The sequence below is a fragment of the Petaurus breviceps genome, unplaced genomic scaffold, assembly GCF_028583685.1.
Source record: "Petaurus breviceps papuanus isolate PSGF00001 unplaced genomic scaffold, PetGlider_PUasm1.0 38, whole genome shotgun sequence".
Taxonomy (NCBI): domain Eukaryota; kingdom Metazoa; phylum Chordata; class Mammalia; order Diprotodontia; family Petauridae; genus Petaurus; species Petaurus breviceps.
The window spans coordinates 57,914,067-57,930,986 of NW_027186304.1; the positions used below are offsets into that span (position 1 = coordinate 57,914,067).

General features: G+C 33.6%; 1 protein-coding gene across 2 annotated transcripts in view; it reads left to right on the plus strand.

The window, feature by feature from the left end:
* LOC138170531 (gamma-1-syntrophin-like) overlaps positions 1-16,661 on the plus strand; it is a 704,758-nt gene extending 688,097 nt beyond the window's left edge. For both annotated transcript variants that reach the window (XM_069099921.1, XM_069099922.1), the window contains 4 exons: positions 7,125-7,182; positions 10,285-10,328; positions 10,454-10,495; positions 16,189-16,661. In XM_069099921.1, coding sequence (XP_068956022.1) covers positions 7,125-7,182; positions 10,285-10,328; positions 10,454-10,495; positions 16,189-16,272 — 228 coding nt within the window. In that variant the 3' untranslated portion in view covers positions 16,273-16,661. The remainder of the gene's footprint in view (positions 1-7,124; positions 7,183-10,284; positions 10,329-10,453; positions 10,496-16,188) is intronic.
* Positions 16,662-16,920: the final 259 nt, after the last annotated feature.

Consider the following 16,920-nt stretch of genomic DNA (forward strand, 5'->3'; position numbering starts at 1 on the left):
AGAGAGAGAGAGAGAGAGAGAGAGAGAGAGAGAGAGAGAGGAGGCTGAGCCAATAGTATAGAAAACATATACAGAGAGATAGAGAGAACAAAAGACAGAATAAGAGATAGAGAAAGGAGTGTGTAAAATGAGGAAATGGGAATAGAATTGTCGGATTTAGTGTATATGTAAGTCTATATTGATTTTGTTTTGAAATTTTAAGATTCTATGAAATATTAAAATAAAAGAAAATATAATTTAAGCAAAAATGTTTTCTTAAAATATTGAATATTCTATCACAACTATATTTATAATTCTTCTTCTTAACTCTCAATGATGAATGTGTTTTAAGGATGAATAAAACACCTATTTGAACCATTCAGATATAAAATACAGTCAAGTTCCACTATGATAATTCAGGAAATCTGATCCTACATATAATCAGTATTTCCTCCAACAATGCAGATCTCAACCCATCTATAACTGCTTTTCCTGGTTGACTCTTGTTCATGTTATTGTATAATGGAAAGACATTACCAGTAGACTTCCATTTGATAAAATAGTACTTAATGAAAAAGTAAAACAAAAACACAAAATAGTCCCCTTTCCTCTGTGGTTCCCCTCTGCTTTTGTGATGGAGGCAGAATGACAAAAAAAAATGTATACTAAGGGTTCTCATAAGCATATCATATTTTGTTTTTGTTGCTTAGTTGTTTTTCAGTCATGTCCAACTCTTCATGATCCCTTTTAGGGTTTTATTGGTAGAGATACTTGAATGGTTTGCCATTCTTTGGAAACTTCCAACTTTGTTTGTGATAATGTCCTATTGGCTACAAGATATTAACATTATTATCACTTTATTGTATGAATTTTGGTGGATGTGTGTGGGTTGGTATTACAATAGCTAAATTTTTCATTGAATGTATGCACATTTCCTTACACATTACAAAAAAAAACTTTCTATGTAGGCTCCAATTTATAAATCATCTATGTTCCAAAAGTTTATTTGTAAGTCATTTGTCTGAAATTTATAGATTTTTTTTTTCTAAAAGAAACAAGCTCCAGTCCTGGCTAGCTCCCCAGGAAGTTCTTTTCTTTTCTTTCATGAATTAATCTAATCTTTTTCTACTGTCACTATCTGCTGTTCCTGATTCAGGTTTCTCCTCTCATACAATAGGACACAGACTTACAACTTCCTTTTCTCCTGCCTCTGAAGAAAACTTACAGAGCTTTTTGTTAAACATTTTCTAAGGCCTTTACTTCTAGTAACTTTAGTTGAAACAGAACAAAAATATTTTTAAAAGTGGAAGATGAAAGTTTCCAGACTTCAAAATAGTTTATTCTGATAATTATGGTTGTATAAGAGGAGCTAGATTTTAGTCTTCTTCAGCAATGCTATCTTCATCTTTGTTCTTGAGAAGTCCACCCAATTTTTTGAATTATTTTTATGTCCAGACTAGTTCTCTAACATAATATTTTTTTTAATACAGAAAGCTTCTTCCAATAATTTCCATTGCCTCCCTTTATCTATGTTTCTAAATGAAGCCCAACATCACATATCTTCCTTTCAGAATTTTTTCAATGGAATTTCAGAAATAGATTCCCAATGAGGAATATAAGGAGATGGAAAGGGAAGAAATATAGGGATGCTACTAATGAGAGTTATGCATTGGAAGGAGTGAGTAGCTTTCTTATACCAGAATTAGATGGAACTCTAGTCAATGAGGAATGGAATATGCTATGTACTTTTATCATAATCACTATTTTCTGTGTAAATTTTCAATCAGTCCCTCTTGAAAGCAATTGAAGAAATATGAAATCCCTGTTTTGTGTTGTTTTGTCTTTTTAGTGACTTGAAGTTTAAGCAGCAAAACAAATGACAACAAAAACAGACAACCAAGGCATACAGCAAGTAGTATGGTGACTGAACTTTTCCAACCCAAATTCAAAATACATGGCCTGATAGGTATTATTATAACAACTCACTGGAAGTACATTCTTTTTTTCTTTCATAAGCAATATACTCTAGTGAAAAGCACATACTGAACTTGGAGTCAAAAGACCTGCATTAGAATCCTGCATTTTTTTCCTTAACCAGCCCTGTGACCTTCTGCTAAGTCCTTTTAGCTCAACACTCCTCACTTTATCTTCATTTTAAGGACTGGGCTAGATTATCTCTAAGATGCTTTGTAGGTCTAATTTTCTATGCCTGTCAATCAAGACTATCATGGAAAACCCAGAGGATATGACAATCACACCACAAGAAGTAGTATATAGGAAAATATGCAGGTTCAACTGTAATTTAATTTGCCCTGCTCCACAGGTTACTGTTCTGCAGATATGCCCTGCTTGGATGTTTATCTTTGTCCATTAGGAACCAAACTGCCTTTTCCTGGATAAGGATTTAGAACCCAATTAATTATTTTATCTCCCTCATAATGTAATGCACAAATAAATTATATATATATATATATACATATATATATATATATATATATATATAATCTTTTTGGAGGGGAGGAAGGCAGGGAAATTGGGGTTAAGTGACTTGCCCAAGGTCACCCGGCTAGTAAGTGTTAAGTGTCTGAGGCTGGATTTGAACTTAGGGTTCTCCTGACTCCATGGGCAGTGTTCTATTGACTGCACCGGCTAGCCACCCATGAAATGAATATTTCTTAATAATTAAGATGATAAGGTTGACAGATTATTTAGAATAGCCAGGATTCCATTCAGAGGTTTAGGTAAGAATGTTATATTTATTCATATAACTTAATGAACTATATCCTTAATCCTTAAATAATCTTTCCTGGTGATAGGCTCCACTATATCCTATGTCCATATCTTGCTTTGTTTAGCAAAAAGATCGGGAAAAAAGAGAGGTACCTCAATATAGCATTATTAGTTCACAGTATTACTGCATAACTATACTGGTTGTGATAACCATGCACTATGAAATGGAGTTAGTGCCATATAATCAAGGCAAATTATAGTGATTGAAGTAAATGAGTCAAAATAGTCAGGTATGAGTGTTAGGAATTACTTAATGTCAATTGCAGAAAAGGTCAATTACATTAATGGTACAGATGCAGGCAAATATAAGCACTATCGAATTTCTGTGTGAAACTACAAATAAAAGCATCACCTTTTATTAAATAAGTTGGTTAATATATGAAAGCTGCCCAATAACTATATTTTACAAACATGTGTATAAATATATGTGTATACATGTATACTTTAAAAATAATTTCAATAGTATTTTGTATATAAAATGTGAAATAAACTTTACTGTGCAATAATTTGTGTTATAGTAAATCAAGACTGATCTGTGAAAAGACTATTGGGAAAGTGTTAGTCCTCCCTCAAAATTTTTTATGGGATTCTAAGTATACAGAAATAACAAAATGGGACATTATTCTTTTGCAGGCCACTAACCATTAACCCTATGGTGGTTTTAGTATAATGATTCTGCAGTATTATGACAGTATCTATTGGGAAGCATGCTGCAGCAGCCTAGCTAATAGATAGATGATAGATAGATAGATAGATAGATAGATAGATAGATAGATAGATAGATAGATAGATAGATAGATAGATAGATAGATGATAGATAGATCTATACAGGGATATGCATTCTTATATATATATATATATATATATATATATATATGTATATATATTCTATCATCCATATATGTATTAGAAGCAGCACGGAAGCCTTTGAAAATCAAGAATATTTATCATAGTGGAAACAATTTCCATTGAAGCTCTTCTCCAATACCTCATTTAAAGGCTGTATCAGCAGAGGACAGTCTCTGCTGTCATATATAGCTATATAGGAGGAAAGTCATGATTTATAATATCAATATAAATGTATTTATAATATAATATAAAATATAAGCATAACTCATCCTGGCATAGGTATGAAGAGACCAACAATTTTGGGAAATTAAACCAAGTTCTAAAATGCACTACCCACATAAAATACACAAAAGGGGCTATTTTGTAATGGAAGTCAATGAAAAATAAGATAAATCCAAAAATAAGTAAGCAACAAAAATTTTAAAAATATAAGTATTCTTCAATTTACAAATGATGTATACATACATAAATGATGACTGCTGCCATCTTCTCCCCACCTTTACCTTTACTTCCACCAAGGGAAATACAGAAGAACTTTTATTCAAATCCAAGCACTACAACTTACTATGTGTGTGGTTTTTGACAAATCACACAACATTTCTGGGCCCCAGTTTCCTAATTTGTAAGACGAAGGGGCTGGAATAGATGACTTCTTTCCAGTTTTAAATCTATTATCCTGTAAACTGATGATCTTAGAAAAAATATATGAAATAAGAGGTGAAGGATGCAAGGAAATATTTAAAAATCAGAATATCTCTCATAGTGGAGATAATTTCTATTAAAGTCCTTTTCCTAAACCTCATCTAAATGTTATGTCAGCAGAGGAAAAACTCTGGTAAAACATATAAAGCTGGAAATGCTTCAAATACAGACGTAACAATGATCTTTGTATCTTTTGTCTGAGCATGAGCCCATTCAAAGTAGTGAGAGGACAATTAACAGATTGACCATAAGGTGTATTTGTTTTTATTATTGGCAACATCAACTTATAAAATAGAATACACACACACACACAGATAATTTTGTGGTCCTATAAACAATATTCCAGTAGTAGAGTGATAAAAGAACATAGGAGCAGAATGTCTTCATTAATTAATATTAAGGTAAATGTTGATCTCTTTGGGGTAGGATCAGTCATTCACTGAGTAGTATAAATTAGCTGCATCTAACAGTCTTCCCCCTCGAATATAATGTATATAAATTGTGTTAAGGGAATGTTAGCAATAAGTTACATTTATAAAGTGCTTTAAAACATTTTTCTCATAACAACCTAGATAAGTAGATAGTATTTTGAACTAATAAATGGGGAAACCGAGGCTCAGATTAGCAAAATTGGTCACCCAGAGTCATTTAGCAACTAATTAATAAGTTACCGATTAATATGTAGTTCTTACCCTGCCTTCTCATTCCAATTCCAGCTAATATAGCTGCCTACATTGAGAATTGGTTGGGTTAGAGAAAGTAGGCGATTTTAGAGCATGTTTGCCTTGATGGGTGAAGCAGGAATAGGATATTCTCAGTGAGACACTTTGAAGGACATGGAAACACTAGTGACATAAAAAGAGGGAGCTTTAAGAAATGGGATGAAACTTAAGAAAAAAAAGAGGTAGGAAATAGAAAAAAAAATACAGCTCAGTAGCAATTTGTACAAAAAAAACAATCCCATAAAGTGGTTGAATATGTTCAAATTCACACTATTCAAAGTTATAATTATGCAGTTACGGTAATTGGATCCAGCCCAATGGAAATGTGCAAATGTGACCAATTCTCATTAGTGACATTAATCAGGAGCTAGCTATATTTTAAAAAATTAGCCTAGTGCTACCCCTATACTCAAAGGAAAAGGAAGAAGCACTTTCCCTTCTTCTTTCTTATATAATTGCTATTTTTCCTCACTTGCCTCTCTGTCTTTCTTTTTTTTTTCTTTCCTTCAATTCTTCATCCATCAGACCATCGCTTTGATTGGCCATCGCTATTAAATAAGCAATTATTAATAACCCTAATAAGCTCCTTGTATCAAACTAATCTGAATAGTTCTAAACTGCTGTATTATTTAGCAGTAAAATTGTGTTTCTGATCTGACTTGTGAATGCAATCACAATTTTTTATTTTGGTTTTATAGCTAAAAATGGGTTCTAAGATTTGAAACCAAAAATTACAAGTTACAAAAGAACTCTTAAAGTTCATGAGTAAGTTGGTGACAACATAAATTTATGTAAGAAATAGCAGCAAAATAAAGTCAAGCACTTAGTGTCATGAATTATTGATCAGTGGAAAGTGAATTTTAGTGATGAATCTCTTCTAGATTATTTCAGAAAATACCATTATCAGCATATCAGGAAGGAGTAATAACCCATCATCAAAATTTCCTTCTGAACATATGCTTGATGTTTTGGGGAGGTGATTTCAGGGTGCTTAGGCAGCACTGCATAAACTATCCTTGCAATACTCTGAATTTCAATTCAGTTGTAGAGTTAATGGAATTGTGAAACACCTGTGTACCCCGAGGAAAGAATTTCTGCAAAGGGAAGGTCTTATTGCATATCTTTCCAATGTATCCGAAACATAATTCTTAAGGGTTTTATTAAAAGAAACAGATCCCTTCAGGAATTCTTTCCCACTTATAAGGAGGAAATTTAGTGAATAAAGTTTAATAAAGTGAGATGTGAACACACTGCCAGATATTTGTACTATTGCTTTTATTAAAACAAAAGTTCTGCTTTAAAATGATTTTTATTTTGGAGGAAAATAGTTCTTGGCATGCTCTCAAATTCTAGAAGATAGGAAAATCCCATTTTGTAAAGGATAAACTTCAACCTTCCTCCATTAAATGTTTCAACAGCTTTTCTTAACTCTGATTTTTACTCTTATGCAGTTTAATCTGTTCTGGTCGACTTTTGTTTTCAACATACTGATCATAACTGATTAGCAAAAGTTCAGTGAGAGAGTTTAATTTTTAAAAATAGCTTTCAGATATTTTTTCTGCTTTTAATTTGTTAAACATGGTATTTTTGCTATTTTGATCATAAAACATTTATTTTATTTTTATATGATTTTGTAGTGTATAAACACATATTGAAATGTTAAAGCAATTAGTCATGAAATTCAGATGAACCATGAAACACTTATTTAAAAAATCAACATAATTCACTCAAAATTGATGATAGTAAGCTTGTAATTTAAATTAGTTAATGCACCTTCATAAGCATTAACTTACTAAGAGGAAGATGTAGGCAAGGATAGGAAAAAAATAATTAATATTTCTGTCTCAAAATATGCACAGTCTCCATTTAACATGCTATTGATTCTATTTGATATTATATAGAAGTAATTTTATTAATGTCTATTCATAAAATATGGAAGACAGTTTTTTGTTGTTTCATTCCTCACTTGCTCACTGAAAACATGGTAAATGGATTTTGTGAACTAATTGCTAATTTTCTTAGCTTATTAATATATTTTAAACCTTTAAACACTCAATTAAATTATTTTTAATTATTTTCCAGGGAGGAGCAGAACATAACATTCCAGTTGTAATTTCAAAAATTTCCAAAGAACAAAGAGGTATGTGTTGACCTAGCATTATAAAGTAACTCTAACTACTTTCTAAGTATCTTTTATAGTATGATGGGAAAAAAATTAACAAATATGCATGTCTTCTTTTAACAGTAGTGGTAATAATATGCATAGATAATACCATAAATATAAGCTAATTTTCCATTCCCCAAGTCACTGGACTTACTTAGATCTTCTCTTTCCCCATTTTTAGCAAAGGCCTTTTCCCCTTGAACAAGCTCCATCTTTCATAATCAAAGTGTCAAGTGCCTTTTCATATGTCTCTGGCAACCCAAGGAAACATCCATTATTTTTTCCTTCCTCAGCATCACCCTATATTAGAGACCACCTCATTTCCCTTCTTACTCAAATTCACTAGAGCCATGTTCTTAGTATGTGGTTTTCATTCTTCTCAGGTAACATATTCATTTAAATAAGGATCTGCTGGAGATGGTGTAAAGAAATTACTGGCTGTGGCCAACTAGCAAACCACTTGGGGAGAAAATTCTCTTTTTTATAATAATAGCTTATACACACACACGGCATTTTAAGTTTTGCAAAGCACTTTACATATATTATCTCATTTGATCCTCCCCTTCTTGTTAGGTATGTGTTATTATCATCTATATTCTACAGCTTGGGAAACTGAGGCTGAAAAATCTTAAGTGATTTGTTTAGTTTCTTTCACAGCTAGTAAAAGTTTGAGGTGGGATTCAAACCCAGGACTTCCTGATTCCATTTGCAAAACTCTATCTAATATATCACTTAACTGTAAGAGTAAGATCTAAAACTGGAGGGGACCACAGATACCATCTGGTCTCCAGACTAGACATTCATTTCACAGATAAAGAAATATCACAGAGGTAGTAGTCATGAAATAGTATTTGAATTTATATGCTTTGTCTCCAGGGCCAGTCCTCTTTACGTTATGTTTACATGTTGTTTTTTTGTTTTAGTTTTTGTTTCCTCCTTGTATGAGTATACAGAAATCATATACATGTCTTGCCTTTGCCTCTTCTTTGAAAATAGAGAGATCCTTAATTTTCTTCTCTTCCTTCCTTCCTTCCTTCCTTCCTTCCTTCCTTCCTTCCTTCCTTCCTTCCTTCCTTCCTTCCTAATTGGGGTTAAGTGACTTGCCCAGGGTCACATAGCTAGTAGGTGTCTGAGGTCAGATTTTAATTCAGGTGCTCATGACTCCAGGGCCAGTGCTCCATTCACTGTACCAATTAGCTGCCCTTATTTTCTTTTCCTTTGTTTTCAAATTTCATTTCTTCAACATTTTAAAATTAACTTATTTAGAGGGAAAGAGATAGTATATAAGGACACAATACAAATTTGTTAAGGCAAGCAAATCACTTCACAAAAAGTCAATGAAAGTGTTTTTTTAGGGCTCATTTAATGTTAGATCAGTAAGGGACCTTAGAAGTCAGTTTATCCAAAGACTCTATTTCATAGATGAGGGACCTGAGATCTTTATTGGACAAATGAGTGTTCCCTAGTTAATAAATAAGTACATAGCTACAAAGTGGCAGAGTCAAGACTCAAGGCCATGTCTTTGTACTCCAAGTTCAAGGCTTTTCCCACTACATAGAGTATTTTATAAGTTCCAAGAGCTTTCACATGCGCTGTCTCATTCAATAAGCAAACATGCATGTTATTTACACAATTTCAGCATTAAAAGAAACCACAGAGATAATCTAATCTAATACCTGGATGTGAATGTTTTGTTGTAATGTTAATGGGATATAAGCTCTTCCCCACGCAACAGATCTCATCTGGAACCAATTAAGAGGAACTTGTTTAGGGGAAGCTTGCTTTTAGGAAGGTTTTCATACTTTCTGCTAATTTCTAATTAGGTACCGACTCAGAGGGTTGAGATGCCCTCTACCTCTGAGAAGTATATATACTCTGAGTTAGTACTTTGCTTTGGGGGTTTGCTTATGAGAAGAATCTTGTTATTCTGTGAATCAAGATTTTGAGTGATCTTATGTTCAGAGCTCCCTAACTGTTCAGATGTAAAGGTTCTCTTGATCCAGGGTTTTATGTAAAATGCAAAGTTGATACAGGTAATCACACACCTGTCTGTTGGTCTTTTCTCTGCTTATATTTTCTGTTTGTATTTTCTCTGAACCTCAAGGTGCTGACTTTTCCCCTGAATAATTGAATGTAATTAAAAAAATGTTGATTCATTAAACAGCCATATTTCCTAGTAAAGCAGATCTAAGCACCTGTGCTAGCAGTCATCCAGGGTATGCCAATGTGGTTGCTGTTACACTTCTAAAATATGATTATACAGGCTTCACTTAAAGAAGTTCAGTCATGGAGACCTCTTTACTATATGAATAAACCCAATCCATTTTGGAGGCTGATTTTGAATATATAAAGTTTAGATCAGTCTTCTTAATTTAAGCCCTAATAAATGCTTATTTTTCAAAATGTTCAGATTTTATATATTTAAACATACTTTGGAAACTATTTTGCTGCCTTAGATGGAAAATTAATGAAATTAATGATATCTAAAAAGAAATATTGAAGCTAAGTCTCTAGTCAGTGTATTAGAGACAAGTGTTAGAAATCTGCATATACAAGACTGCTTAAGAATTACAAAGGGGGCAGAGAACTTGATTTTCCCATCCAAAGGGAATTATCAAAAAATCATTTTCTATTTTAATGACTTCGTAATATAGCAATACTCTGTTGAGCATTGTTGGAGAACACATATACACATAAATGTTTATATGTATATTTGTATTTCAAAAAACAATTTATAAATGCACATTTTAGTTAGAAAAATTTAGTTAAATTTCATGAGCACCATGTTGATTCCATTATTTTGACATTCATTATGATACAGTGAAAATAATAGTGGATTTAAAGTCATATGACTTAGATTTGAACCCTGGCTTTGCCACTTACTATCGGTCTGACCTGTTATAAGTCCCACCATATCTTTGTCCCTCAGTTTCTTCATTTACGAAATATGAGGACTGGATTATATGAATTCTGAATTTTTATTTTTTCTAGCACTAGATGTATGATCCTATTTTCAAAACTTTAATTCACTCAGACAAAAATGCAGGAATAATTTGTTTTTTTTTTTTCTTTTTGTAGCGGAACTTTCAGGTCTGCTCTTTATAGGAGATGCCATTCTTCAGGTAGGTGAACATAGTAGGTATATATATTGGCACAGTTTACCCTTAAAATAAAAACACAAACTCGCTTTATAAGATGCAGAGTAAGACAATTAAAAAATATTTTTGTTATTTTTTTTCCATTGCAGATTAATGGAATTAATGTGAGAAAATGCAGACATGAAGAAGTGGTAAGCTTGCTTTTATTTTTTCTTAATGAAGGAGCATTCCTGTAAGCAGGTGTTTGATACATTACTGAAGAAACTTCTTTATGTTCAGAAGAGATGTGTCATTTGCCCAGTGTCTTGGCAAAACCTCCATTCTGCAAAGATGTCTTTCTCGATTTTTTTTCTTCTGCCATGCTAGATCCAAATTGGTGCACTCTCAAGTGAAACATATGGCTAGTTTTTAAAGTGAATGCTTGGAATTGTTTATTGTGAACATTCACTTCATTTTTCTTATGTTCATCAAACATTATTTACCTCTTGCTGAATGAGAGCTATTCTTCACCAGCTGATATTTATGGAGTAACCAAAAGGAGTGACAGCTACTAAGGATGTCACTAACATTTGAGGGTTTTTTTTTTATCATAGGGTGGACACAGTTCTTGCTAATGAAATTTTATTAAAAAAAGAAACAGGCAAAGGTTATACACATATGCCTTATCTATCTATCTCTACGTGTATTTATATGAATGTAGCACCACCTCTCATAACCATGACATTCTCCTGATCATTACTCTGGAAAAGTGAAATGCATAAAATAACTTTGGAAGTCAAACATCTTTCCCTCCAGAGTTTCTGATAAGGTTGAATATAGTATTAGATGTAAACATTGAGAAACAGGATCATTAGTGTCCATTCATTTTTTCAGGTCACATATACAGTGAGGGATGCAGAAACAGGACTGAAATGCTGGAGAAGATGAGGGTCACAGCTTAGGTTGTCCAAAGTGGGAACTACATAATTGCCAGGACCAGAACCTGGACAAATGATTTCAGGTTATATCATCATAAAATTTCCCCAATTTCAAATTCAGCATCCTAAGCCTTTAGGAATATAGGAATAGAGCTGCTCAGCTCCAAGTGGTAATTTTCACGTCTCATGTTCCTATGGTAATCAGTATAAAAATATAAAAAAGAGAACTAAGTGTCATTGCAAATGACATTATATATTATATATGTTATTACCTATTAACAAATTGACATTCTATATAAATTGCATGTCAGTAATCTATCAAAGACTTTAGTGAAAATAAGGATCCAGGTAGAATTTAGGAATTTTCTTCCTTGATTTTGGTTCACATGAAAATCAGGAAATATGCCTGGAACCCCTTGTTTTCTAGGACAAACCCCTATTTTAAGCCTAGGGTTTAGATAAGAAAACTGTATTAACATAAAAAAACACAGATAAGTAATTATTTGTCTCAACAAATCTGTGAAAACTCCCATGCTTCAAAGAGCAAGTAAATTCCCAAAGTAATTTAGAGTTCTAAAAATTTAGGTTTCTCTCAAGTTATGTGGTATTCCCTGCAAATAGTTTTGGGAGTTACCCACAGCTGTCATTTATGTTACTTTCCTGTACTCTGATAAAAAATAGTACTGTAAATACTTCAGAATTTCTTTATTGCCCAAAGGACTCAAAAGGGAAGTCCCTTCAACCATTCCCTCCTCTGCTACAAACACTTAGATGGGACAAAATCTGCTCTGTCTTTGGGTAGTGTTTTTTTTCTCCTAAGAAAAATATCTTGAGTTCTTTCTTAGGAGATATGGTTATCCTTGAGTCTATCACTGGTAGGGCTTTGCTAGAGTAGAAGCTGTTTGCCACCTGATTGCTAAATTTTCCATGTAAGCATTTCTTCCTTGGAAAACCTTAAGTACTACAAATCAAGGGTTGATTTATTTTGTTGCTTGTTGCTAAATCTAAGATGGGGATGGAGGAAAAAGAAATATTAACAATATAGTTTAACTACAACGGTGTTTTTAAGTTTAGGGGAGAACGTGGTTGCTAAACATTTAACAATATACCTCTGAAGAAATCTCTAGTAATTCAGTATCAGACCTACTATAGGTCTTATAAGAATACATGATTTATATCTGGAGGGGGCTTCAGACTTCATGGGACCATGGAATCATAGCATTAGAGCTGGAATGCATCTTGAAAGTTACCTAGTTTAGCCCCCTTATTTAACACACAATGAAAATGGGATTGATAAAGGTATATAACTTATCTATAGTCACTGATATAATAAGTGTGACACTTAGAATTTGAACCCAGGTCCTCTGACTTCCTAAGGACCAACAGTTCAGACCTATCCCTTTCTACAACATTAACCACAAATGGGATCATATTGGTGGAAGGCATAAAAGTATATAGTGCTTAGATCCTTCCTTCCTACTTAGTTAAAGGCAGGTGAAAAACAGAATAAAGTGTTCTATGGCATTTGCCCCTCCTTTCTTCCTATATAGGCTCTTCTCTTTCTTGTCAGTCTCTGAACATACCACACTTTTTGATACTATCTCCTTTTTTCTCTAGCTTCAAAAGAGTCCATATCATATCTCTAATTTTAAATATGGTGAAAACAAAAATTGATATCCTCAAACACATGGAAGGGTTAGAGACAGTTGTTTCTTCTAATGCACTGAATCTGGAGACCTAGGTTCAAATCCTGCTTCTGATACATATCACTGTGACCTTCTGTGTGACCTTCAAAAATCATATAATTTCCTTGTTCAGAGTTTCCTCATCTGTAAAATGAGGACATTGGATTGGATAACATCTGATGCCCCTTCCTGTTCTGGATTCATCATGCTATGATAACTTCTTAGAGGGAATATCACCATTTTTTCAGGAATCTATAAAACATTCCAATAGCTCTTCCCTGTACACCCCATTAGATCTCTTTGGAACCTGAGTGGGATTATTTATATCATCTAAGACTGTCAGAAGTCTCTGCTGGTTACTGATTTAACCATAAGTGGGGTAAGGCATTCCCTCAGGCATAAGAGGTTAAAGCTTTCTGTTGATTCTTTCAGTGTTTGTGAAGGGGCAGTAGGTACATGCTGGGGTTTAACCTAGCTTACCATTCTAATGGAAATATTTAGAGAATGTTACCATGTAAATTCAGATGTTATTTCTGTAGAAAAAGCATGACTCTGGAATCAGAGGACCTGTGTATGAAAATTCCTTTATTATCTTTTTACTTGTGTGAAGGTATGCTGGTAATTTAACCTCTCATGATCTCACTTTTCTTTTCTGTAAAATGAGCATCGAGGTGGCAAAGGAACTGGATAGGGTGCTGGGCCAGGAGTCAGGAAGATAATTTTCCTGAGTTCAAATCTGTCTTCGGATACTTACTCACTAGCTGTGTGACCCTGGGCAAGTCATTTAACCCTGTTTACCTCATTTTCTTCCTCTGTAAATTGAGCTGGAGCAGAAAATGTCAAATAATTCTATTATCTTTGTCAAGAAAACACCCAATAAGTTCATGAAGAATTAGACATGCCTGAAAGAGGGCTGAACAACCACATCAGAAATGAGAAGAGGACACAGCTACGTGCCTCAATGGGCCTGAGCACTGGACCTGGAGTCAGCAAGACCGGAGTTCAAATGCAACCTCACTTACTTACTAGTTGTGTAACCCTGGACATATCACTTAACTTTGATTTACCTCAATCCATCGGAGAAGGAAATGGCAAATCATTCTAGTATCTTTACCAAGAAAACTTTGTGGACAGTACAATCCACAGGGTCAGAAAGAGTCCGGTACTATCGAATGACTGTGATGCAAATGTATACAAAATAGAATGCAAAACTGATACAAATAGATCAGTAGAAGTTTTTCCCCAAACAAAATGTATGCTAGGATCTGCTCAGATCCTATAGGCACCCTATAGGCAAATTAGGTCTGTTTTTGTTGAATTCCCACAGTCTACCCTTTAAAGGTAAAGACTTCCTTCCAACATTTCATACAATCAGAAATTCCTGATTTTGCCACTGGGTTACAGTCAGTATGAATGACCATCCTGCCAGTTGAAAAGGCTGGGTTAGATGGCCACTGAGATTCCTTCCACCTCCCAACCTAAGGTCTAGACATTGAAATGGAAGAGCGTATTGGAGAAACAAAAGCTGGTACAATGGTCATTCATACTGACTATAGCTAAGTGGAAAAATCAGCAATTTCTGGTTATATGAAATGCTGGTAAGAGGTCATTACCTTCAAAGGGTAGACTCCATGGGAATAAAAAAAAAGAACCAAATCCTAGAATATATTCTGTTTGGGGAAAAATTCTATTGATCTGTTTGTATGAAAATATCACCTTTTCAAGAAAATTACTTTATCTCCTGCAGAAGAACAAGCACTTAATATGAAAAAAAAATCAAACCTTAATATTTACCACATGTTCTAAAAAGCTGGCATAACCTTAGCACTGCATTTTAATTAAGACCATAAAATTAAGTTTAATGATGATAATAAAAGAAAAAAATTAACATTTTTTTAACCAGCCTCATGTTTCTTCAATATATGATGTTCTTGGTAAGAAACTCCCTCTCTTTTTTTTCTTTTTCTTTTTTTTTTTAGAGCAATTGTGGTTAAGTGACTTGCTCAAGGTTACACAGCCAGTTATTTCTGGGTGTGGTGCTAAGTATCAGAGCCCGGATTCGATTCCAGGTCATCCCGGCTCTGGGGCCGGTGCTCTTATTTTGCCACCTGGCCACACCTAGAAACTCCTTCTATTAATGCAGATTGTCATGCACTATTTAATTCATAGTCTGAGATAATTACCCTATGTTAGTGAGAGGTGAAGTCATTTATTAGGATCACAGAGTTCGTTATGTCTGTGAAGCCATTTGCAGTTTTCTTGACAAATAGTGGTGGTTTGGCATTTCCTTCCCCAGCTCATTTGCAGATGAGGAAACTGGGGTCAATATGGTTAACTGACTTGCCCAGGATCACAGTGCTAGTAAGTGTTTGAGGCCAGATTCAAACACAGGAAGATGAGACCTGATTGCAGGGCCTGCAATCCATCCACTGTGCCACCTAGCTACTCTTAAAGTCAGATAGGTCTTCCTGATTCCAAAGCAAGTGTTCTATCTACTCTTTATTAGTTCTCAGGAATAATATAGATAAATCTTCTTTTTGCACATAGAAATAAAAGAAAAGAATTTCACATAGCTAACCAAACTCAATTCCTGTTTCTGTTTATATGTAAATTTTAAATAGAAACACATAAATTAAAAAAAAAAAAAAACACAGCACCTTTCTACTTTATCCTGTGCTGTAAGTACAAAGAGGCTTTATGCTCATTATCCAGGAGGGGGGAAAAGTCAAATCTGTTTTAAAACCACATGCTGTTAGATGGAATAGTATTTGCAATTTGTTCTTCAGAGGTAGGCAGCATGCTTAGAAAAATTGTGATGAAGCAGATTAGTGAGGTATAAAAGATTAGAATACAGTAATAATAAGACTTGCTGGGCTCATTCTGTTTCAGAGAAAAGGAGTCTAGGAGTATGTTACAAATTATATGTGATCCTCTGGAGCATAAACTTTTTTTTTAAACCCCACTAAGGAATTTAGGCATAACAGCTCAGAAGTCCATATGTATTTGCCATCTATTACTTTCCAATAGTGATCTATCTTGGCATTTTCATTAAGTCTTCCCTGATTATTTCATAAACAAATAGAGCATTTCCCTCAGTGGGGCTGTGATGTTTACTGAACTTTTAAGACTAGGCCACCATAGATGGAAAGATAGTTTAGGAAAGCATTCTTGGACATTGTATTTCTTATTCAAAGTCAATGATCAAAAAAGATATCTAGTTTTAGAAATAATTTTACACAAGACTATTCTACTTTTTTAAACAATATTTTCTATCTTTCATAGAACTGCCAGACATGCTGGGACCTACATACACAGAAACACACATACATGTGTATATTCGTATGTGCTAAAGCTGACTTTGACTGACTTAAAAGAACTAATTGTTAATTACCAGTGCAAGCATTTATACATAGGAAATAAGGAAATGCTATAAATCAGGAATTGATTTCCTTTTTTTGTTGATTGTCTCATCTCAAGAAAGTGATGAAGATGTTAATGATGGATACTAAACTTAAAACTGTGTCCTGTGCATATTTTCCCCAGAATGCCAGTTGTTAAACATTTACCTAACCCGCATAACTTTAAATTGGAATAGATTTAAAGATCCAATAAAACAAAAGGTACAGATTGAATAAGACAACAAAATTTGTAAGAAACATGGCTAAGCAAAACAAAGCAACGAATAAAAGTAAAAGACTGAAATAAAATTGATTATGCATCAGGTATATAAAAAAAAGATGGAGTTACAAACATAGTATAAGAAAAGCAAAAAAATTCACAAAATAAAGACCTGTAAAAATAAAAGAATGTGAAAAATGCAGAGGTGAATGGAAATATATATATATATGACTTGATGCAGAATAAATCAAGAACTATGTAAACAATATACACAATGACTACAGTAGTGCAAAAGAATAATCACAAAACAATCAAATTGACATACTTATGGGTCATTCAAGAGTTAAGTTTAAAAAATTACTTAGCCACTACTGAAGAATATTAACTGAGAATATG